The sequence below is a fragment of the Podarcis filfolensis genome, assembly GCF_964270895.1.
Source record: "Podarcis filfolensis genome assembly, chromosome: 6".
NCBI lineage: Eukaryota > Metazoa > Chordata > Lepidosauria > Squamata > Lacertidae > Podarcis > Podarcis filfolensis.
The window spans coordinates 90,574,370-90,597,467 of NC_139609.1; the positions used below are offsets into that span (position 1 = coordinate 90,574,370).

The following is a 23,098-nucleotide window of genomic DNA, read 5'->3' on the forward strand; positions in this document are numbered from 1 at the left end:
ATAAGATTCAGTAACATGCAGATAGATAGATAGATAGATAGATAGATAGATAGATAGATAGATAAACAGACAGACAGACAGACAGATAATTTATTACGGTTGGAGACCAGCTTATAAAAGACACTTGGGGTACAATCCCAGAAGGGAAACTAACATTTAAAACAATGTACAACAATAAATTTAAAATTTATAAATGCAATAAGCATATAGACACTTAAACTTTAAGATAAGCTGCCGCAGAGAAGTGACCCAGAGTCACCCATGGAACCGAGTTTGGGGATTTTCTTAACGAACTAGTTTGGGTTGGGGGGTGGTTTGCACCTACAGATCTGCACACAGAATCTGGAGACCATCCGGGTCGTCTTATGATCTTTGCCTAACAGCAACATGTACAAAAATGCATTATACAATTGCTTTGCCAAAATGTGTCTATTGAGGGGGAATTCCATTTAAAGATGTGTATATTGGGAGAAACATGTTGATGAATTTTCGTGAGGACTCTTTTTTTAAAAAAAAAGCAAGCTGATATGAAATAGGGAGAACTGCACATCAAGTTGGATAAATGAAAAACTCAGTATTTTACTTACTTGATTCGTATTTGTTGTAGTCACTATTTTACTATATTGTGGGGGGAAATTATTTAAAGTCAGAAGGAAGGAAGGAAGGGGTGGGATATTTTTGAAGCTTAGAAAAGGGAAAATGAAAAACTGAGAAAAACAGAAATTAATAGATTCTCCCATCTCTAATTCATGTTGACATAGCACAGCTGCCACCAGCCTTTAAAAACCCACTTATTTTCAAAGATTGTATTCAGTGGTTCTACTGCGTGGCGCCAGTTTACTGTCATTAAGTAAATACATTGATTCTCTCGGCTTGAAATGAACCCTGAACCCCAAACGAAAAAGAAAGGGCAATATTTTTCCACCTGGAAGCCAATTTTACTGTCCAATTTAAACGCTTCATTTATTTGATGATAGTGCAGCCAATCTCTCACCTTCCCTTTTAATTTCTCAAAACTCTGCAATCTCAATTTATCCCCTTCCTTTTCCAAGATTTCCCAGTATTTTGGCCACTTCGACTCCATGTTTAACTTTTTAACTGCCTTAGCTTCCATTGGCGACAGCCACCTTGGAGTTTTATTTTCCAGCAGATCTTTATATCTAATCCAAACATTTAATCGTGCTTTTCTGACAATATGGTTTTTAAAACTTTTATGTGCTTTAACCTTGTCATACCACAAATATGCATGCCACCCAAAAATGTTATTAAAACCTTCCAAATCCAAAATGTCTGTGTTTTCAAGAAGTAGCCATTCTTTCAGCCAGCAGAAAGCTGCCGCTTCATAATAAAGTTTAAAGTCTGGCAGGGCAAACCCCCCTCTTTCCTTTGAATCCGTTAATATCTTGAATTTAATTCTGGGCCTCTTGCCCTGCCAGACAAATTTAGATATGTCTTTTTGCCACTTCTTGAAACAATCCATTTTCTCCATTATTTGCAATGTTTGAAACAAAAACAACATTCTTGGCAATACATTCATCTTTATAACTGCAATTCGACCTAACAAGGAAAGCTTTAAGTTTGACCAGATCTCCAAATCTTTTTTCACTTCTATCCAAGTTTTATCATAATTGTCTTTAAATAAGTTCACATTCTTAGCTGTCATGTTTATACCCAAATATTTCACTTTTTTAACCACGGTCAACCCTGTCTCATTCTGAAACCTTTCTTTTTCAGTCTGTGTTAAATTTTTCTCTAGTACCTTTGTCTTTAACTTATTCAGTTTAAATCCTGCCAATTGACCAAACTCTTGGATTATTTCCAAAACTCTTTTCGTACTAGCTTCTGGCTCTTGCAATGTAAGTACTAAGTCATCTGCAAATGCTCTCAATTTGTATTGTTTAGCTCCGACCTGAATCCCTTTAACCAACTGGTCCCTCCTAATCATATTAAGCAAAACCTCCAGGACCGATATAAAAAGTAGTGGGGAAATAGGGCACCCCTGACGTGTCCCTTTTTCAATCTTGAACTCTTCTGTAACCACGTTATTTACAATTAATTTTGCTTTCTGTTCAGAATATATAGCACCTATACCATTCTCGAACCCTTGGCCTACCCCCATCCCCCGGAGGTTCTTCAGCATAAAATTCCAAGAAATGTTGTCAAAGGCTTTCTCGGCATCCACAAATATCAAAACAGCCTTAGTGTTTATATTCACTTCCAACTTTTCCAAAATGTCAATTATATTCCTTACATTGTCCGACAAATGCCTTTTCGGGAGAAAGCCTGCTTGGTCCCCATGAATCTCCTCCATCAAAACTCTTTTCAATCTTTTTGCTAAAATATCAGCAAAAATTTTATAATCCACATTTAGTAACGAGATGGGTCGGTAGTTTTTAAGTTGAGTCTTTTCAGTCTCTGTCTTTGGTATAAGTGTAATGTAGGCCTCTCTCCACGTATCGGGTGCCCTTTTCCCCTTCATAATCTCATTGCAGACTTCCTTCAGAGGTTGTATCAATCCTTCCTTCAAAACTTTGTAGTACTTGGAAGTCAGTCCGTCCGGCCCGGGTGATTTGCCCAACGCCATGCCTTGAATGGTATCTTCTATTTCTTGTGCTGATATCTCCTGGTTCAAAATTGACTTACTTTCCTGTGAAACCTTTTTCAGCCCATTTTTCTCGAGGAATTGTTGTATGTCCATTTCATTCTGCGGCCCTTGTGTGTAAAGTTGTCTAAAGTAGTTCTGGAAGCAATTCCTGATTTCCGCTGGGTTACTTATGTTCTTTCCTTCCACTTCTATATTTGTTACCGTGTTGAGTTTTTGTCTCTTCTTTATTTGCCAGGCCAATAACTTGCCACATTTATCAGCAGATTCAAAGGTCTTTTGTCTCATTTGCTTAATTTTCCACTCTAATTCTTGATTCATCAGCTCCATATATTGTGTTTGATGGAATTTAATCTCTCTTAAAATCTCTTGCGATTTCGGCTTCGATCTTAATTTCTTTTCCCCTTCTTTTATCTTTTCCAAAAATTTTTCCTTCCTCTCATTTTGCTTTCTCTTCTTTAATGTATTTTGTTGTATCAAAAATCCTCTCATCACGGCTTTACTTGCATCCCATACTATTCTTTTTTCTACTTTAGTCCTCAAGTTAATTTCGAAGTAATCTTTCAAAGTTTTTTGGGCCTTCTTGCAAATCTCCTCGTCTCTGAATAAGTTGTCATTCATTCTCCATCTAAAAGAGCCAGTTGTTGTTTGCTTCATCACCATCTTTACTGCATTATGGTCGGAGAAGGTTTTTGGGCAGATTTCCACTTTCTTTATATTCGGCGCCATACTGCTAGTCACCCAGATTTGGTCAATCCTTGTCCATGTCATTTTGGCTTCAGAAAAGAAGGTTCCCTCTCTTTCTAATGGGTGTTTTGTTCTCCAAATATCAATCAAGTCCATATTGTCAGTCATTTCAAAAAAAGTCTTTGGTAGTCTTCCATCTTTTGTTATTACCTGTCTTTGTGCTTTGTCCATATTTGTTGAAACTACTCCATTCATATCTCCCATCAAAATTAAGTTATAATCTATATAGTCCATCAAAATTTCATGCAACTTCTTAAAAAATTCAGCTTTCCCTTCATTTGGTGCATAATCAAAATCAAAATTGGAGACAGAATTGTTAGAACCCAGTACTAAGAATTTGTCAAAAATGTACAATTTGCTGCTGAAATGGAATACACAAGACGAAACGGTTAAATCAGCTATGATTAAATGGGCTCAGGACATTGGTCATAATATTTTGTTTGCTGATTGGGAGAAGTTGTGGACCACCGGGATGAAATTTACGGCATGTAATGCTCTGAGAGAAAACATTATGAAAATGATATATAGGTGGTACATAACCCCAGTCAAGCTTGCAAAGATTTACCACTTGCCTGATAATAAATGTTGGAAATGTAAAGAAAAGGAAGGTACATTTTTTCACCTTTGGTGGACGTGCCCGAAGATTAAGGCATTCTGGGAAATGATCTATAATGAACTTAAAAAGGTATTTAAATATACTTTCCCTAAGAAACCAGAGGCCTTTCTCTTGGGCATTGTCGGACAGGGGGTGTTAAAGACGGATATAACTTTCTTTTTGTACGCTACAACAGCAGCTAGAATACTTATTGCAAAGTACTGGAAGACACAAGAACTACCCACACTGGAAGAATGGCAGATGAAGGTGATAGACTACATGGGCCTGGCAGAAATGACGAGCAGAATCCGAAACCAGGGAAGAGAAGCAGCGCAAGAAGAATGGAAAAAGTTCAAGGACTATTTAAAGAAATACTACAAAATTAATGAAAGTTAGAATGATGTTGGACTGGAAAGTAAACGGTTACTATTAGTAAGGGTTAAGACAAGGAGAATAAGGAAAGATTAAATTTAAATTAAAATAAGGGAAGATTTGCTGAGTAATTGATAAGAATTTGGAATACAGAAAAGGGAAGCATGAGGAAGTCGGGGAAGAAAGGTATAAGAAATTAAGATATGAAATGGTACATGTTTTTTGTTTTGTTTTTGTTTATGTCTGTTTATGTATTTGTTATATGTTTGTTACTGTTATAAAAACCTTTAATAAAAAAATAATTAAAAAAGAAAAAGAAAAAGAAAGGGCAATATTCTACAGAAGTGTACAACGGGCAGAACTGCTGGACCCTCTTTTAAATTTCTCTGGCGATGTTAATGCTCCAATAGGCTGAACAACCCACACACCAACATTATTTTGCATTTTACAGGGTGATGCCGCTCGCTTTGGTGTTCCTGGAGAAAAGGGACCAAATGGACTTCCTGTGAGTATTCTTCCACAGAAAACATCTGGGTGGGGGGAACAATTTATATATTTATTACATTCATCCAAGGAGTTTGAGGTGTTGTATATGTATGTCCAACCATATCAACAGCTTGGGTAGGGCTGCGACCATTTCCTGTTTTCTAGAACATTCAGTGGTGAATTCAATTCTCTGTTGCTTCCATGTTTTCTGACTCTCTCCCCTTCAGGGACTACCTGGAAGACCTGGAACTAAAGGCGAAAAGGGTCAACCAGTAAGTAAGGCCTTTTATTTAACGTCCTTGGAAGTATGTGAGTTGCTTTAAGCCGGGGTGTTTACTCTGTGATGGATACTCTTTGCCACCAAAGGTTGTCCTGGGTCACCACCTGTCGGCAAGACCACCACAGCATCTCCTCAGCTTTGCTCACCTGTATTTGACAGCTAGCCTGGGGGTCTGTCCCCCATCTGACCGGGTGGTGAACTTTTGCAAATGGAAACGCAGACTTAATGGAACGCCCTGGTCACTTTTCATTCTCTGTCCTCCGGTAGGGTGTTCCGGGAGAGATGGGAGGAACCGGTCCTTCAGGAGAGCCAGGTATACCTGTACGTATCTCATCCATGCATGCTCCATGCTTGTCGATAATACTCATCCTTCCAGGTTGCTCTGCTTCACTGTTGATGACGAGCTCAGAGCCATCTTCATTCCCTCTGCTTCTGACATACAGATTGCAGGTGCAGGTCCAAAACGGCTCTGCCCACACATGAGAGATAGATAGATAGATAGATAGATAGATAGATAGATAGAGGGAGCTATCAGTTCTCCTGAGGCTTGCTGAGTGCAACAAAATCTCTAGGGGAAAGACCGAAAAGGGGGCAAGGAACCAGCAAACTCAGCAATGGCTGTGCTCAATGAAAGGTTGGCTCACAGTTTCTGGGGTGGTGGACAGGAGGTAAGACAGAAAACCATGTGTGGACAAGAGAATTAGGAGTGGAATAGAGAATTCTGGTTTCCTTGGAACACCCTAAGCAGGACACACCCCACACTGCAAAATTTTGCAACCATTTGAGCTCAGAACCCTTGTAGATCTATTGCAAACCTCCCTGAGATCCACCAGCAGATAGATCTCCATGTGGGTCCCGCCCACCATGATGCAGAACAATGGCTTTGAATAGTGGGACTGGATTGTTTGCAAATGCACCACATATGACCTTCTGTTATTTTTCTCAGGGAGATCGTGGGATCCCTGGGGAGAGAGGCGACCCTGGTCCAAGGGGATCTTCTGTAAGTAACCAGTAATCCCGTTTAAAAGCATTATTGTTCATCTTAGTCACATGCTAAACTTCCATCGAGGTGGAGTCCATCTCCTTTCGTCCCAGAATACACCTGTCCTGTGCTCTCTGTGACTGCGATTCCTACCCAGTGCTTACCAGAATTAAGTTAAGAGTAGAAAGGATAATGGATGGTGAATTTTTCAACATCTGCCTGTCAATTGCCTTCCTCTTAAAATATCACGGCATTAAGAAGCCACTTTAATTTGGAGTCTTCAGCTCAAGGTAAATATTTGTTTTCATTTTGCATCTAATGAGCTCTAGCAATTGACTCGCAGCAGGCAGTATGTTTGTGTGTTTTAAATCTCTCTCTTCTCTTTTATTTGATCAAAAATGCACACACAGGGCATCTTAACTGATTTCTTGCAAGTGCCTTGGGCCAGTCATTAAGCAGCAGAATAAGGCATTTCCAAGGGGAAGGAAATAAGCTGGAAAACCAGACTCCTTATTCATAATTATAAAGCGAAGGAATAAAAGGGTAATTGGAGAACTGCGAGAAAATAACAGGAAAACTGTATGTGGTGATGGTTGCATGAGAAGCATGTTCTACCCTAAGGGCTCTTGCAGACAACCTGTTTATTGATTATTGTAACTCGCTCTACGCGGGGCTGCCCTTGAAGCTGACCCAGAAATTCCAGCGGGTGCAGAATGCCGCAGTGAGGCTCCTTATGGGGTCCTTGCCGCAGGATCACATTCATCCAGTGCTTTACCAACTGCACTGGCTGCCGGTGGAGTACAGGGTCAGGTTGAAGGTGCTGGTTTTGACCTTTAAAGCCCTATGCGGCCTAGGACCCACATACCTATGGGACTGCCACTCTTCGTATGCCCCACCTTAAGGCCCACAAATGACAACACTTTGGAGGTCCCAGGTCGCAAAGTGGTTAGATTGCTCTCAACTAGGGCCAGGGCCTTTTCAGTACTGGCCCCGACTTGGTGGAACGCTCTGTCACAAGAGACTAGGGCCCTGCAGGACTTGATGTCTTTCCTCAGGGCCTGCAAGACAGAGCTGTTCCACCTGGCCTTTGGTTTGGACTCAGTCTGAGCCTTATGCTTCCCCCCCTTATGATTTTGATCTATGGGCTACTTTTAAAATGAGGCTGCATTTTAAATTGCATTGTAACCTGTATTTTAAATTGGTTTCCCCTGCCCCCATTATGTTTTTACTGTAATTTTTACTGGTGTTAGCCACCCTGAGCCCAGCTCTGGCCAGGGAGAGTGGGGTATAAATAAGATTTATTATTGTTCTTATTATTATTGAGGACTTGCCCTGATTTGTTTGCAAGGCAACATTGAGCAATGTTGGCTCTTTACTGAGCATTTATTCCAACTTGTAGATGCTGCCGCATTGTCATCCACAAGGCATTTTTTTCATCACTTTCCTTATTGCAAGAATTCTGATCTTTGGGGGAAGCGATTTCCTTGTGCAAAAACTCCCAACTGACTACATTTACACAACCTGCATTGCTGGTACGTGATGGAATCCCATCTGAAAATAGTGAAAGTCTCAAAGTGCGCTCAGATTGTTTCCTACCCAGGACGGAAAGGATGCTCAGATTCCATGTATTGTTTTTCCATGTTGCTCCTCAAATTCTTCCAAAGTTGCCTCCGGCCTGACAGCATTCTGCAGCAGGGAATTCAAACACATCGGTTTAGGTTTGCACAATGGATTGAAGGGCTCTTTCGCCCTGGTGCAACAAATCCACTTTTTAAAAAACAGAAAGATGGCAAACTTTTTGTGGATAGGAAATACAGTGGTGCCTCGCAAGATGAAATTAATTCGTTCAGCAAGTTTTTTCTTCTTGCGAGTTTTTCGTCTTGCGAAGCACGGTTTCCCATAGGAATGCATTGAAAATCAATTAATGCGTTCCTATGGAGACCGCTTGCCAGGCTGGCGGTGCGGAGAAGGGCTTTTCTCCCCACTGCAAGCCTTCAGGACAGGTCCGGGAACAGAGGGGAAGGCGTGCAGTGCTTCTCCTCTGTTCCAGGGGCTTGCGGTGGGAGGAGGGTTTTTCCTCCCCACCGCCAGCATTCAGAACAGCATTCTGAATGTTGGCGGTGGGAAGGAAAACCCTCCTCCCACCGCAAGTCTTCAGGACAGCCATCCGAAGGCTGGCGGTGGGGCGGAGAGACCTCCTCCCGCCGCCAGCCTTCCGAGCAGCCTTCCGAAGGCTGGCGGTGGGGCGGAGAGACCTCCTCCCGCCGCCAGCCTTCCGAGCAGCCTTCCGAAGGCTGGCGGTGGGGCGGAGAGACCTCCTCCCGCCGCCAGCCTTCGGAAGGCTGCTCGGAAGGCTGGCGGCGGGAGGAGGTCTCTCCGCCCCACCGCCAGCCTTCGGAGGAGGTCCGAGGACAGTGGGGAAGACGCGCTGCGCTTCCCCGCTGTCCTGGAGATTTCCCTATGGGCTTTCGTCTTGCGAAGGAAGCCCATAGGGAAATACGTTTTGCGAAGCGCCTCCAAAACGGAAAAACCCTTTCGTCTAGCGGGTTTTTCGTCTTGTGAGGCGTTCGTCTTGCGGGGCACCATTGTACACTGAAACATGTGATATGAGTGAATGACTGATAAGAAAGTTTGTAACCATCACGCAAGTAAGTCAGGATAAATTCAGGATGATAGCTTTGTCATCATGTAAACGCTCCAGAAACAAATCAGAACATTTCTTTTTAAAAAATTAAATTTGCCGATTATTTTTTATTGCTTTTCAAAAAAATTAACGAATTTACATCAAATTAATTTAAATTTAATACATATTTAAAAGTTGATCTCCCACCTTTTCTTACACTTGTGTCCTTCTCCCTCTCTCACTGCATTATAAAACATATTTTTATCTACGTGCCAATATATTACTTAAGAACATCATTTTCCATTGGCTGTGCATATTTCAATCCCTGCCCTTCCTTTTATTGACTATATTTCCCATAGAAAACCAAATTGCTCTTCACTTTGCCAAACCGTAGAAAAAATCCATATTAAAAACTTTCCTTTCCTTGCATCTTACATATGCAAAGTTCTGATCATTGTTGGTACAAATTTCACTGATTTTCTTCTTCCAAAGCTTTAGTCTATTAAAAAACCCTTTGGGTGTGCTCTTTATCCGTTGTCGCCATAAATAAATTTGTAAACTGCCCTTGATCTGCAGATCTTAGGGCTGTTCACGACATAAATGCTCCATAATAATCTGACCTCCATGTAAGCTCTGTGTGAGCAAATCAGAATGACCGTTCGATAAACAGGTTGTCTGGAGGATTCCCAAGGCAGAACACTGTTGTAGGGCAGACCATGACCAAGTGATGACTGGGCCTGCTCCTTCTGCCCAGAGCAACTTCAAGGCCTGTCATTTTCTACCTTCCTGGGGAATTTTATCTTCAAGCTGAGTGGGAGAGCCTTCTTTGGAGATTTCTGCTCGCCCCGAGCTTCGCAAAGTGGTCATGCTGCCACAAATACCCATAGATGTCAACTTACAGATTTGGAAATAAGGGACCAGCAGCCTGGGAAATAAGGGATCAGCAGCCAAAATAAGGGATTTTGCTTGGCTTATACATAAATCCGGCACTGATGGAGCCACACTGCTTTTGCAGTTATGAAAGAGTTATGAAAGGGATGCAGAGGGGGAAATCAGTACATTAAGATGCTGCACTGGTTGGAGAGTATGCTAAGCAGCACGTCGGGGCTGCCGTTGTCTTGGCGCGAGGAGTTCCATCGGCCCTTCCCTGCCTGGGAGAGAGGGAGGGAGGGAGAGAGACTCTCACCCACGCCGCCTGCAAGCCCGGCATGAGGTGGTTGCGGCGTCGCGGCAGCCACTGAAGCGCCACCCTTCTGCGTCCCTCCCCATCCCCTCCTCTTCCTCCTCCCTCAGGCCGCCTCCTCAGCTGCCGCCTCTGGCTTCCCCTAGCAGCACGGCGGAAGTCTCGCAAGAGAGGGGCTGCCTGCCCACCCGCCGCCACCTGTCTCCTCACAACGCGCCCTGAGGGGGAAAAAGGAGAGACAGAGATGTGGCAGCTCGTGCGCGCTCTCTCTCTCACAGTGGAGGACCCCGAGCTGCTGCTTCCCTCTCGAGCCGGGCGAGCATGAAACACGGGAAATTTAAGGGACATCATCAATAAGGGACAGCAGCGGGACACGGCGCTGGGATAAGGGAGTTTCCCACCAAATAAGGGACGGTTGACAGCTATGCAAATACCATTTCTTTCCTTTTCAGGGACCAATTGGTTTGCAAGGCCCCATGGGAGCACCAGGTGTAAGAGGGTTTCAGGTGAGTCCATTATGCAACAGCAACAACTTAGCACACAGCTGAGGAACCTTCTCTGCATCGTGGACTTCAAGAAATAAGTGGGGCACGATTGGGGAAGCTATCTTATGAGAACAGTTGGGTGGGGGGATATTCTATGCTAGTCTTGCTTAGAGTAGACTCATTATGCAGAGTAATTGTTCGCTATCTGCAGATTAGTTGCGCGGCAGAAGGCGTACTGGGGAGGCCACGCATTACAAGGAACGCAAAAGTAACTTTTGCTAGGTTTTAACAACAAAAACAAAAACTCCTTTTACAATATATCAATAAGCATGACCCATCCACCAGGGTACTGAGAGAGCTAGGTGCTGCTCTTTATATACTATAAAAGGTAAAGGGACCCCTGACCATTAGGTCCAGTCATGACCGACTCTGGGGTTGCGGCACTCATCTCGCTTTATTGGCCAAGGGAGCCGGCGTACAGCTTCTGGGTCATGTGGCCAGCATGACTAAGCTGCTTCTGGCAAACCAGAGCAGCGCACGGAAATGTCATTTACCTTCCCACCTTTACCTATTTATCTACTTGCACTTTGACGTGCTTTCGAACTGCTAGGTTGGCAGGAGCAGGGACCGAGCAACGGGAGCTCACCCCGTTGCGGGGATTCGAACCACTGACCTTCTGATCGGCAAGTCCTAGGCTCTGTGGTTTAACCCACAGCACCACCCGCATCCCTTATATACTATACGCAACAGCTTAATTAACATAACTTAACAGCACCTGCTATACTGCTTCACAGCTGTAAAACTAGGTCAAGTTATTTGCTCTGGCCCTTAAAGACATACTGTGGAACAATAATGAAACCTAAAAATTAAAGAAACCATTCCACATTAATAAGTATGACTAATTTAGGTTCATTGCTTTCGGTGGGTCTACTCTGAGTAGGAGTTGGTTGGAGTTGGCTTCACTCAAGGCCACATGCAACACAACAGAACATTTCCTTTCCTCCTCCTCACCCCTGGCAAATGCCTTTTAATCTTGGGTCCCTTCCAAGTGTGGCTGGAGTTAGGGGTCAGTAAGATGGGGCAGCTGTCAGTGCTGTGACCCATTAAGGGCCCCCACAGACTTAGGCTGCATATGCACCATGGGTGAATTCAGTGTGGGGCATGCATGAGTAGAATGAGGTCCACTTGCAACTATGAGACTCCTCCCATTTCCCTCCATGGCCCCCAAACCTGCTTTGGGTTCCCCAAAATCCTCCAAAGCAGATTTAGGAGGCATGTGGGAGAGGGAGGAAAGGAAAGTCCCATTGCATGAGTGGACCTCTTTCCACTTGTGGAACATCTATGTTAAATCCCACCTTATACTTTTAAAGCACGTGGCTTCCCCCAGAGAATTCTGGGAACTGTACTTTGCCCTCTAACAGATCTGTAGTTCCCAGCACCCTTAATAATCCAGCACTGGCTTGGCTCCGTCAGTGTGTTTGCACCATGCTAATCTCCTCGCCCTTCACCCTTTGAGTAAACACCACTTGCTGTGAAACTAGCATAGCAACTCCACCCAGTGACCTGCTTCTGTTGCTTTGTGGTAAAATGCCTTTGTTGCTTATTATTATTTTTTAGGGTCGTAAAGGGTCCAGTGGGGAACCTGGCCTTCCTGGTCCCACCGGAATCCGTGGTGGGTCTGGTGAAAGGGTAAGAAAGAAGGAGCGTCTCCACCCCCATCATTCCCTCATTGCGAGAGGCAAAGCTACAGGGAACCAGGCAGAGGGCCTTCTTGGTGGTGGCGCCCGCCCTGTGGAACGCCCCCCCATCAGATGTCAAAGAGATAAGCAACCACCTGACATTTAGAAGACATCTGAAGGCAGCCCTGTTTAGGGAAGTTTTTAATGTGTGACATTTTAATGTATTTTTAATATTTGTTGGAAGCTGCCCACAGTGGCTGCAGAAACCCAGTCAGATGGGCGGGGTACAAATAATAAATTATTATGATTATAAAGAAAGTGGGAAAGTTGAGAACAGCGGCTTACTTAACTTCACACAAAATAACAGCACTATTTTTGCTATGTAGGGTTGCCATATTAACATATCAACATGTGTGTAGACCTAAGTCCTATTAGATTGAATGATACTTATTCCCCGGTATATGTGCAGTGAAGGCTTGGTCTCAAGAGGCAGGGAGTTCCAAAGTTCCAAACGAAGCATCCCATAAGAAAGGACAGGGAATGCTTCTTTCAAATGATGACATTGCAACACCTGCCTGCATCGTGTGGGGTTTCTCCTCTGCAGACGTTCTGCCTGCAGAGTGATGTGCGGCAAAACTCTCCTCCTTGCTGCAGGTGAAGACTTGGCAGCAAGTCAAGCACCTCATAGCTGGTGAGCAGAGGACTCAGTTCCTGCTCTCTGCAGTGCGGTCCAGAAGGCACCTCCCATATGCATGTTTAAAAGGGCTTTAAAACCCTAATTAAGCATTAAGGCTGCCCCCCATCCCAATTGATTCAGTTTGGCCCTGTATACCTGAAGGAGCATCTCCACCCCCATTGTTGAGCCCGGACACTGAGGTCCAGCTCCGAGGGCCTTCTGGCAGTTCCCTCCCTGCAAGAAGTGAGGTTACAGGGAACCAGGCAGAGCGCCTTCTCAGTGTTGGCACCCACCCTGTGGAACGCCCTCCCACCAGATGTCAACTATCTGACTTTTAGAAGACACCTGAAGGCAGCCCTCTGTGTGTAGGGAAGTTTTCAATGTTTGATGTTTTAGTGTGCTTATTGTTATCAATTTGTTGCAAGCTGCCCGGGGCAACCCAGTCAGATGGGTGGCATATAAATAAATTATTATTACAGTCACACCTCGGGATAAATGTGCTTCAGGTTGAGCGTTTTCAGGTTACGCTCTGCAGCGACCTGGAAGTAATGGAGCACGTTACTTCTGGGTTTCTCCGTTCGCGCATGCACAGACACTCAAAATGACGTCAGGCGCATGCGCGGAAGCGGCAAATCACGACCCGCGCACGTGCAGACGTGGGTTGCGTTTGCTTCAGGATGCGAACGGGGCTCCGTAACGGATCCCGTTCACATCCAGAGGTACCACTGTATTATTATTATTATTATTATTATTATTATTATTATTATTATTATTATTCAGGGCCTGGATCAGGAGAGGGGCGTGGACAGCCCTAAGGGAAACTGATGCCGTCACCCAGTTAAGGCACTTAAAACTGATTAATCACTTGGGCTTTTTTAAAATCCATTTGAGCACATGGCACATGTTCCCTGCTGGAAGGTGCCACGTTTTTCCCTTCCTCCTGACTATGCTTCTGCAAGCGTGCACAAGGGGTAGGAAAATAAAATGAAAAAGACCTGCTGCTATTGTGCATGGTACAGGTTAGGTGCAAGCCTGATCTCTTTCTATAACCTATAAAGCAACCTGTGCAGGTTTCCTTTGGCCTGCAGGGCTCTTCTTATGTCTTTAGCCATAAAATTGCTTCATTGTTGTGCTAACTTTCTTCTTGTTCCCAGGGCCCTGGTGGAGTTTCTGGACCGAAAGGTAACCAGGTAATGTCAATCATCTGTGCCCATATCTGTATCTTCTTTGTCCCTTCCCCTCCCCTCCCCTCCCCCCTCAAACTTAAGGTCTGGTTCAAATATTTAAAAATGATCCCCGCTGTCAGAAGGTAAGAGGTGGCTCCTCTTCTTTGACGATTGATCACTCGTAGCCGAGTAAGATTGTCTTCCATAAAAATGGTTTTAACAGTGAGTCTGTAAGTGACTGCGGAGGCCAATTCTGGATCCACATGTCCTTCCACAGCGGGAGCATAGGTTTCCGGGCGGAAGTTGACCACAGTGTGGATTTGCCAAGTGTGCCTTCCTCTTAGCACGTTTCTCCCTTGCGTCCTGAGTTCGATTCAAAGCACCTTTGGTAAAGACTGTTCTCCAATTGAAGCGCTCAGAAGCCAGTGTTTCCCAATTGTCGGTGTTTATGCTACATTTTTTAATATTTGCCTTGAGAGAGTCTTTGGACCTCTTTTTTATTTATTTAAATAATACAGCAAAAAACAGAACACCAACAGAAAAGGAAAAATGAAATTGGGGGTGGGGGAACCAGTTCAAAATCATTGAAAACAAACATACTTATTGTATAGTACTCCCTCTCACCCACCCACAGCTTCCCTCCTCCACAATTCGACTTCTTTAAATCTCTATCTCCACATTTATCCTTGCATTCTCCAAATTTATCGTTATTTGGACATCTTTTATCTCTTTTCTTTTCCAATTCATGCATATACTTTACATTTTTATTCTAGGCATATTAGCATATCTTTCTTAGAACAATACTTTAACATGTAATCTTCGAAACATCTCCATTCCTTTTTTAATTTTTGATTTTGAACCTCTTTTGTTGACCACCAGCATTATGCTTTCCATTTTAAAGTTTGGAATAGAGTAGTTGCTTTGAAAGATGATAATCAGGCATCTGTGCAACATGACCAGTCCTACAAAGTTGATGCTGAAGAATCATTGCTTCAACACTGGTGATCTTTGCTTCTTCCTGGCATTGGTCATTCTCTGTATAGCTGCTAGGCTTTCTCTCATACCTGGGCAACTGGTGCCACCTTTTGGTTGAACAGAGTACAGGCACATTCAAGATCCCCGGAACGGTGTGTTTGCATAATATCACGCAAGACCCAGGGGTCAGCAACCTTTTTCAGCCGTGGGCCGGTCCACCGTCCCTCAGACCTTTTGGGGTGCCAGACTATATTTTTTAAAAATATAGGAACGAATTCCTATGCCCCACAAATAACCCAGAGATGCATTTTAAATAAAAGCACACATTCTACTCATGTAAAAACACCAGGCAGGCCCCACAAATAACCCAGAGATGTGTTTTAAGTAAAAGGACACATTCTGCTCATGTAAAAACACGCCGATTGCCGGACCGTCCGTGGGTCGGATTGAGAAGGCGATTGGGCCGCATCTGGCCCACGGGCCTTAGGTTGCCTACCCTTGAGCAAGACTGTTGATCAGCTGCCCTGAAGAAACAGGTCCCTTCATGAAAGGTGTAAGGGCTCATACACACATCTGCTTGTGCCCTGCGTAGAAAGCATGGGTCTGGTTTTCGTCTTGCCCTGCTCCTTTCCAAAGGAAAACCCGCTCTTTAGCAATAGATAGGAACTAACAGCAATCCGGAAAAACTCTGAATTTTGACTTGCTAAAGAGCGATTTCCCCTAACCCTAAAAGTAGTGGGGCAGGAAGAAGCTGTCGGTAAGCCCTAACTTTGATGCAAAATTGCATCTTCGGTCATCATTAGTACCCTCGGAGAACTATTAGCAACACCCAGGCTCATTTCCTGGGTAGTTTCTTTGATAACAGGGATGTGTTCATAATAATAAATTTCCCCATTCAGCTGGTAAGAGCCAGAGTGAATCCGAATGTCTGCCAATCCAGCTCTCCCTGGTACTGATGCAAGGACCTCCATACAGATTTTTGGTAGTTTTGAACAGTTTTCACGTTGTGTGTTTTATCAGTTTTGCACCCCACTTTCGAGTTCAGTAAATAGTCCAGCGATCTATAAAGGTGTAAAGGTAAAGGGACCCCTGATCATTAGGTCCAGTCGTGGCCGACTTCGGGGTTGCGGCACTCATCTCGCTTTATTGGCTGAAGGAGCCGGCGTACAGCTTCCGGGTCATGTGGCCAGCATGACTAAGCTGCTTCTGGCGAACCAGAGCAGCGCATGGAAACGCCCTTTACCTTCCCGCCGGAGTGGTACCTATTTATCTACTTGCACTTTGACATGCTTTCGAACTGCTAGGTTGGCAGGAGCAGGGACTGAGCAATGGGAGCTCACCCGTTGCGGGGATTCAAACCACCGACCTTCTGATCGGCATCTCCTAGGCTCTGTGGTTTAACCCACAGCGCCACCTGCGTCCCCTATAAAGGTGTACAAATAAATAATAAAGCTCCCAATAAGGGAGCCTGGGAGCACAGAATCATAGAGCTGGAAGGGACCCAAGGGTCATCTAGTCCAGCCCCATGCAATGCAGGAATCTCAGTTAAAGCATCCATGGCAAACGGCCATCCAACCTCTGCTTACAAACCTCCACGGAAGGACATCCCACAACCTCCCGAGGGAGACCGTTCCACTGTCGAACAGCTCTTACTGTCAGAAAGCTTTTCCAAATGTTTAGATGGAATCTCCTTTTTTACGGGAGAAGAAAGCAGCACAGTTTGAGATTTTAAAAAATAAAATAAGTAATAGCAATACCCATTGCTGTTCTTGTTTTTTCTTCAAGGGCATCGCTGGAGCAGATGGGCTTCCGGGAGACAAAGGAGAGTTGGTAGGTGGTGTTAATTTGTAGAACCTCCTAATGCATGAAAAGGATGAGTCCAGCGGTTCTAGAAAATGGATAATAACATCTCAAGTCGGGGTTAGCCTCAAAAATAAATCCCCCACGCAACTTAAGCTTTGTAGCCTACCATGAACTATCCCACAGGAAAGGGGAAAGAACTCTCCTCCAGTGGTCAACTGGTGCAGAGAAGATACAGGAGAGGACAAAAGTGTGGCTTTTCTGCCAAGTAACTGGAAATGGAAGGATGCAACAGTAGAGCACTAATATTGGGATTTATATCATCAGGACTACATACTCATAGCCAATGCTTTTTTTTCTTTAAAAAGTGTTTAGGGGTACTTTCATTTTGACTCAGGAAAATCACCATTTTGTAGTTCAAATTGGGAAAAATAAATAGGGTAAATGGACAAAAGTACAAAGAACATGCATTACCTCATATTACACAGCTGACAGCTCACAGTCTTCCACACTGGCATGAGGTTGTGTGCACTAACATGTTCCCGATTCCTCTGCTTGCTGTTGGTGTCCGTCACCAAATGTCGTCCTTTCAACAACCACGAAACTGACCAATCACTGTGCTAGATTCCAACGCCTACTTCACACATTAAACGCTCGCTTCCGTCTGAGACCCAGGAAACACGGTGACAGGAAGTGAGACTGCCATTGGGGGTAGCAACGGAACTGATGATTCACCGTGCTAGGGAAGAAACTAATTTTTTTAGTTTCCTCTCCTGTTAGATTCACAAAATGTTTAGGGGTACATGTCTCCCTGCGTCCCCTCAGAAAAAAAGCACTGCTAATAGCAAATCCATTCTTTGAATATAGCCAAAACTACACTTTAAGTGGACTTGAGGAAGCCCAAAGGTTTGCAGAAGAACAAACAAGACTCACACGAAAACCCAACCCAGTAAGGACCTAAGATCACAGGGCATGCAATGTTGACTGACTGTTATAGGTAGATGAGGAACTAGGGAACCAAAATGGGGATCAGGATGCAGGAATCTGGAAAAGGGCTTGGCTGGCTGGCTGTAACACCATGTTACAGATCCCACTTGTTCAGAATATTCATTGTCTGCTTCTCCTGGCTCTTTCTTTAGGGTCCTTTCGGCCCTCCTGGGCAAAAAGGGGAGGTAAGTTTCATATATTGTTTCGTTGTAAAATTATTCTCTGTGTTCCTGTTTGCTGCTTGGTAGACCCCGTGAGTCTCTTTGGACAAGGACACGGGATAGAAAGGGGAAAAAAAGATTTGCCCAGGAAGTGAAGCCACTATTGGTCCCATTTGCGCCCCATCTTCCTTCCTTTCAAATCAAAATGGGATGGGTAGTCTTTTGACCATCCCTGGGACCAGCCCCATCATGTGCCTTCAGACCCTGGGACCAACATATTACGACTGATGGTTGTCTCTGTTTTCTTCCTTCGGAAGGCAGGAAGCAGGGGCGAGCTGGGCCCCAAAGGAGTTCAAGGTCCCAATGGAACAGTGGGAGTTCCAGGAATTCCAGGACACCCGGGCAAGCTGGGTTTGCAAGGCGAACAAGGGATCCCAGGGATCACCGGCAAGCCAGGTCCTCCAGTAAGTAGCCTGTCCAACTCTTTTGCTGTCTCACCCTTCCCTTCATTAGCCTTCCTCAGTTTTTCCCACTCTGTTTTCTCTACTCACTATTCCTCATAGCAATGATTGTCAGCTGATTGAAAGACCATCTTGGGGCACTTGCAGACGACCTGATTATTGAGGATTCGCTCTGATTTGTTTGCAAAGTGGAGGAGATTGAAAAATGACAGCTATTTATTAAGCGTTCTTTCCGATTTGTTCGTGGGGAGGTTAGATGTTGCATTGAAGCAAGCGCCATCCCACACTTTCAGTGCCATTTCCATTCCATGCAAATATTCTGATCTTTTGGAGCAGTGGGTTTGTTGCAAAAGAGCTCCCCATCATCTTTAATGGCACCTCCTGAATGGCCAGCGTGTGATTGATTCCCAGCTGAAAACGGCAGCAGTCTGGAAGCACCCGTGTATGAGTCTGAATCAGTGAATGAAATTGATCTGCACATATGTAAAATAGTTCTTAATGGAAGAAAACAAAACACCCTCTAGCTTAGGAGATGCATCTGTGTGTGTTGCAGTAGGCCATAGATGTACCATTCCTATGTGTGAGAGAAGGAAGCGTAGTTGTTTTAAGAAATGTTGCTTTTAAAGTACGCTTCATAATATCTTTGTGTCATTCCAGGGCAAGGAAGCCAGTGAGCAACACATAAGAGAACTCTGTGGTGGAATGATCCGTGGTGAGTATTAACTCGGGGTCTGGGCAACTAGATAATGTGATTTCTCTGAATGGAATTGCCGGTGGTGAGAAGATAAAAAATGAGTCCGTCTAACCCAGAGTTGTTGACTTCCGACTAGCTTTCCGGGATCCCAGCTGGGAGTTTTTCTCTGATCCTGTCACCTAACACCCTTCAAGTCAAATATTTGGGACTGAATCTCAGATCTCCTCCTCCTCCTTTGTTGACCACTCGTAGCCGAGTAAGATTGTCTTCCATAAACACGGTTTTAACAGTGAGTCCGTAAGTGATTGTGGAGGCCAATTCTGAATCTACATGTCCTTCCACAGTGGGGACAGAGGTTTCTGGGTAGGAGTTGATCATGGTGAGGGTTTGCCAAGCATGCCTTCCTCATAGCACGTTTCTCCCTTTCAATCCTGAGTTTGTGACACCTTTGGAAAATGCTGTTCTCCAATTGGACCACTCGCAGGCCAGTGTTTTCGTGTAGTCAGTGTTTATGCTACATTTTTTTAGATTTGCCTTGAGAGAGTCTTTAAACCTCTTTTGTTGACCACCAGCATTGCGCTTTCCATTTTTAAGTTCGGAATAGAGTAGTTGCTTTGGAAGATGATAATCAGGCATTGGCACAACATGACCAGTCCAATGAAGTTGATGCTGAAGAATCATTCCTTTGACACTGGTGATCTTTGCTTCTTCCAGGACACTGGCATCAGTTCACCTGTCTTCCCAAGGGATGTGTCACATTCACACCATACATTAAAAGCTATTTGAAACCACTTTAAGCAGCAATGTCTCCCCACCTCAAGACTTCTGGGAATAGTATTGTGTTACAGGTGCTGCGAGTTGTTAGGCAACCCCTATTTGCCTCACAGAGCTGCCATTCCCTGAGTGGTTTAACAATCAATCCCTCTTCCCAGGGAACGGTGAAAAATGCATGGACTTGTCCTAAAAGTGTACATAGATTCATACAGGCGGGTCCCCCCCCCCAAACGGCTTCCTCCACTTCTCATCAGCCTCAGGCAGCATACAGTTCATGATTTTTGTTTTGTTTTCTGAAATATATTTTTTTAAACATTTTTTCCAATTCGGAATGGATATCCTCCCAGAACACCTCGATTTCTTTACATTGCCACCACATGTGATATAGATTACCTGGTTTTTCTTTACACCTCCAACAATTGCTTGGTACACTTTTATACATTTTGGAGAGCTTCCAAGGGTTTATATACTACCGATGTTGCATTTTAAGAAAGTTCTCTCTTAAGGAGTGAGTAACACTCTGTAAATTTCCAATCTGTTTTCCACGGATGTTCCCACTTTCTCATGGTTATCGTGTACCCAAAGTCTTGCACCCATTTAACCATGGCTGCAGTGACCTCCTCCTCCTTGACTTCCCAGTCAAGGAGGAGTCGGTATGCTTTGGAGAGTGTTTTAGATTTAGAATTTACCATATCGGCTTCGAATCTGTAAGTCTCTCTGGCGAAACCTTTTTGTTTGTCTATTTTGAATGTCTTGTATAATTGATGATATTGAAACCAGTCCGTTATTGTTTTCAATTCCAGAGCAAATTGCACAGTTAGCTGCTAACTTGAGGAAGCCCCTCGCTCCTGGAATGACGGGGCGGCCCGGGCCTGCTGGTCCCCCAGGCCCTCCCGGGGCAACGGGAATTATTGGGCACCCTGGAGCTCGTGGCCCACCCGGATACCGAGGACCACCAGGAGACCTAGGAGATCCTGGTCCTAGAGGTGAGTCAGATTGACACCGGAAGCAGACCAGCGAGTGCCAGCGAAAGACCGCAAACTCGGTCCTGTGCCTGCCTGTTTGGAAATAAACACCTCTGAGTTGAGTGGGGCTTGCTTCCCAGGTTTGCAGCTTGTATCAAGTTGGGTGCTTCCCAAATGATGTGGGAATCTACCAATTTATGAAGACAACCATATGTGCTCCCAGTGGATAAACTGAAGGACGGTCAAGGGTAGAAATGCAGTGTTCAGGCTTGCATATGTTTGCAAGAGTAGAGCTCTGGGAGTAAGGCAATACTACAAGTGCCTCATTTCTTGTTTATAGACTGCTTTTCTGCCCAGTGCCTCCAATGCAGCATTCAACATAGCTTATCTTAATAAAAGCGCTTAAAGATTTTTGTTGATTAAGCAGCGTATAAAACTTGCCCGATAAATAATATAGCAGACAAGTGCATCAGTAGTGAGAAACTTCTAGCCCAGAGTTTCCCAAACTTGGATCTCCATATGTTGTTGGACCACTACTCAACTGAAGTCGTTTATGCTTTTGTTACGACACTGTAGGTGACCATGGCGAGAGGGGAGACAAAGGTGCCATGGGGAAAGGTGTTGACGGACCAGATGGGGATCAAGGACCTCAAGGTAAGTTGACCGGGTGCTGATATAACTGTGTACTCCCCACTTCCCTGAGCCGTGAGAAGTTAGCAAGGGAAGCACATCTTAGGTTTGATTTCCCTTGGAGGAGAGAATACTGATTTGCCTCTGAATGTATCTTTTTAAAACACTAAAAACAGCTGCCAGGGGCCGATGACTCTGCTCAACATTGTTGTATATAGGGATGGTTCTTTTTAAAAACTGTTTCCCACCTTCTGCTGCTATTTGCAATGGGAGGCGGGGACTGCCCATTGATGCCAATGAGAGCTTCCCTCCTGATGCAAACAGCAGCTTTTGGGGGTTGTTTTCACATGGACTGCAATGTAGGAAGGTTTCTATTTATTTTATAATAAATCTATCTTCTGTCATGGAACTCAGGGTGGCGTACATGTGGTTTTCGGGAAGTTACCCATCTAAGCAAGGGCTATTTTAACCAATAATTTTATCCAGGGGAAAGTGCAGAATATCATGCCGAACCTTTCTCTCTTTCCCCCTGAAAAGGTCCGCCGGGTGTCCCAGGGACTAGTAAAGATGGCCGGGATGGCTCTCCTGGTGAACCTGGGTTGCCAGGGGATCCTGGAAGACCAGGTGCAATTGGAGTCCAAGGAACTCCAGGAGTCTGTGATACATCTGCCTGCATGGGAGCTGTCGCTGGAGGAAAATCCAAAAAGTCATAAAACTGCATTTAATGGAAGTCAGAAAAAGGGTACGGAGTATTTAAGCAAATTGTTCATACGTGAAGAGGAAACCACCCTTTGAAAAATTTGGAGGGGCAGTTCTCCTGTAAGAATGAATGAAATGGAGACTTTTAGTTCAATGAAACAGGAAATCATCAGATGGAAATTTGTACTATATCCCCTACAATTGTTCCCCAATTTTCACTACATTGTTGTTTGCTCCTTGCCCCACTGAAGAGAGACTTCCCCGCTTATTCTGATGTAAGAGGTGTTTCCCCCAGCACCACCACAAATCAACTGGACTGTGTTTTATGCAATTTTTAGGATGGCTCGAACCTGCGCCAGTTTACGTTAATGGTAAACTCTGTTCCAACCTTATTATGTGTGAGCACTGAGGCCAGGGCTGCAGAGGGCTAACCCTGGTCAGATAAACGAGAGGCACAATTATCTAGCCAGGGCTATGCACACACAGCCTCATCACTTGACCAGGAACAACTCCATCCAGCTAAGTAGGCATGCTTCGTTGGACTGTGTCAAGTAAATGTAGAAGTAGTGGGCTAAATAAACATTATTCAGATAGAACTATTGACAACCTTGATTGTTCATATGATGGACACAATCCAAAGAGCCCCTCTATATGCGCACACCAGAGTTTTCCTAAGGCAGATCTCTATACTGTGTCAGAAGTCTCTTCTGAAGATCCTCCCAGTTTTCAAGGGTGGTTTGTCCCAGCAGCACAGAGAACAGTCTCTGCAAAAGGGGAACCACAAATGCTTACCACAAGTAAATTTTTTCCAATAAATTCCATATGAGGTAGAATGTATATCTCTCTTACATTGGGTTAATTTCAAACATTTCCATATTATATTTAGTAATGACATTTTACATTACAGATGAACACTGCCCAAAATTAGTATATGCATTATTGTAATTTTTTTAAAGAAAAAAAAAATCACTTTTTTTGTAACATTGTGTTTGCCTGTTTTATAATAGGCTTGTTTTGTTAATACTTTTATTTTTCCCCTTGCTGATTGGAAATAAAGGTGCTACACAAATGTGAAT

The 23,098-nt window shown here is 44.2% G+C and overlaps 1 protein-coding gene across 2 annotated transcripts in view; it reads left to right on the top strand.

Annotated features, from left to right (window-relative positions):
- Window positions 1-23,097, top strand: part of COL9A3 (collagen type IX alpha 3 chain) — a 71,149-nt gene extending 48,052 nt beyond the window's left edge. For both annotated transcript variants that reach the window (XM_083618668.1, XM_083618667.1), the window contains exons 19-32: window positions 4,768-4,821; window positions 5,030-5,074; window positions 5,350-5,403; window positions 6,029-6,082; window positions 10,323-10,376; window positions 11,973-12,044; window positions 13,865-13,900; window positions 16,637-16,681; window positions 17,791-17,823; window positions 18,117-18,263; window positions 18,918-18,972; window positions 20,532-20,714; window positions 21,270-21,347; window positions 21,861-23,097. In XM_083618668.1, coding sequence (XP_083474794.1) covers window positions 4,768-4,821; window positions 5,030-5,074; window positions 5,350-5,403; window positions 6,029-6,082; window positions 10,323-10,376; window positions 11,973-12,044; window positions 13,865-13,900; window positions 16,637-16,681; window positions 17,791-17,823; window positions 18,117-18,263; window positions 18,918-18,972; window positions 20,532-20,714; window positions 21,270-21,347; window positions 21,861-22,036 — 1,086 coding nt within the window. In that variant the 3' untranslated portion in view covers window positions 22,037-23,097. The remainder of the gene's footprint in view (window positions 1-4,767; window positions 4,822-5,029; window positions 5,075-5,349; window positions 5,404-6,028; window positions 6,083-10,322; window positions 10,377-11,972; window positions 12,045-13,864; window positions 13,901-16,636; window positions 16,682-17,790; window positions 17,824-18,116; window positions 18,264-18,917; window positions 18,973-20,531; window positions 20,715-21,269; window positions 21,348-21,860) is intronic.
- The last annotated feature ends 1 nt before the right edge of the window (window position 23,098 follows it).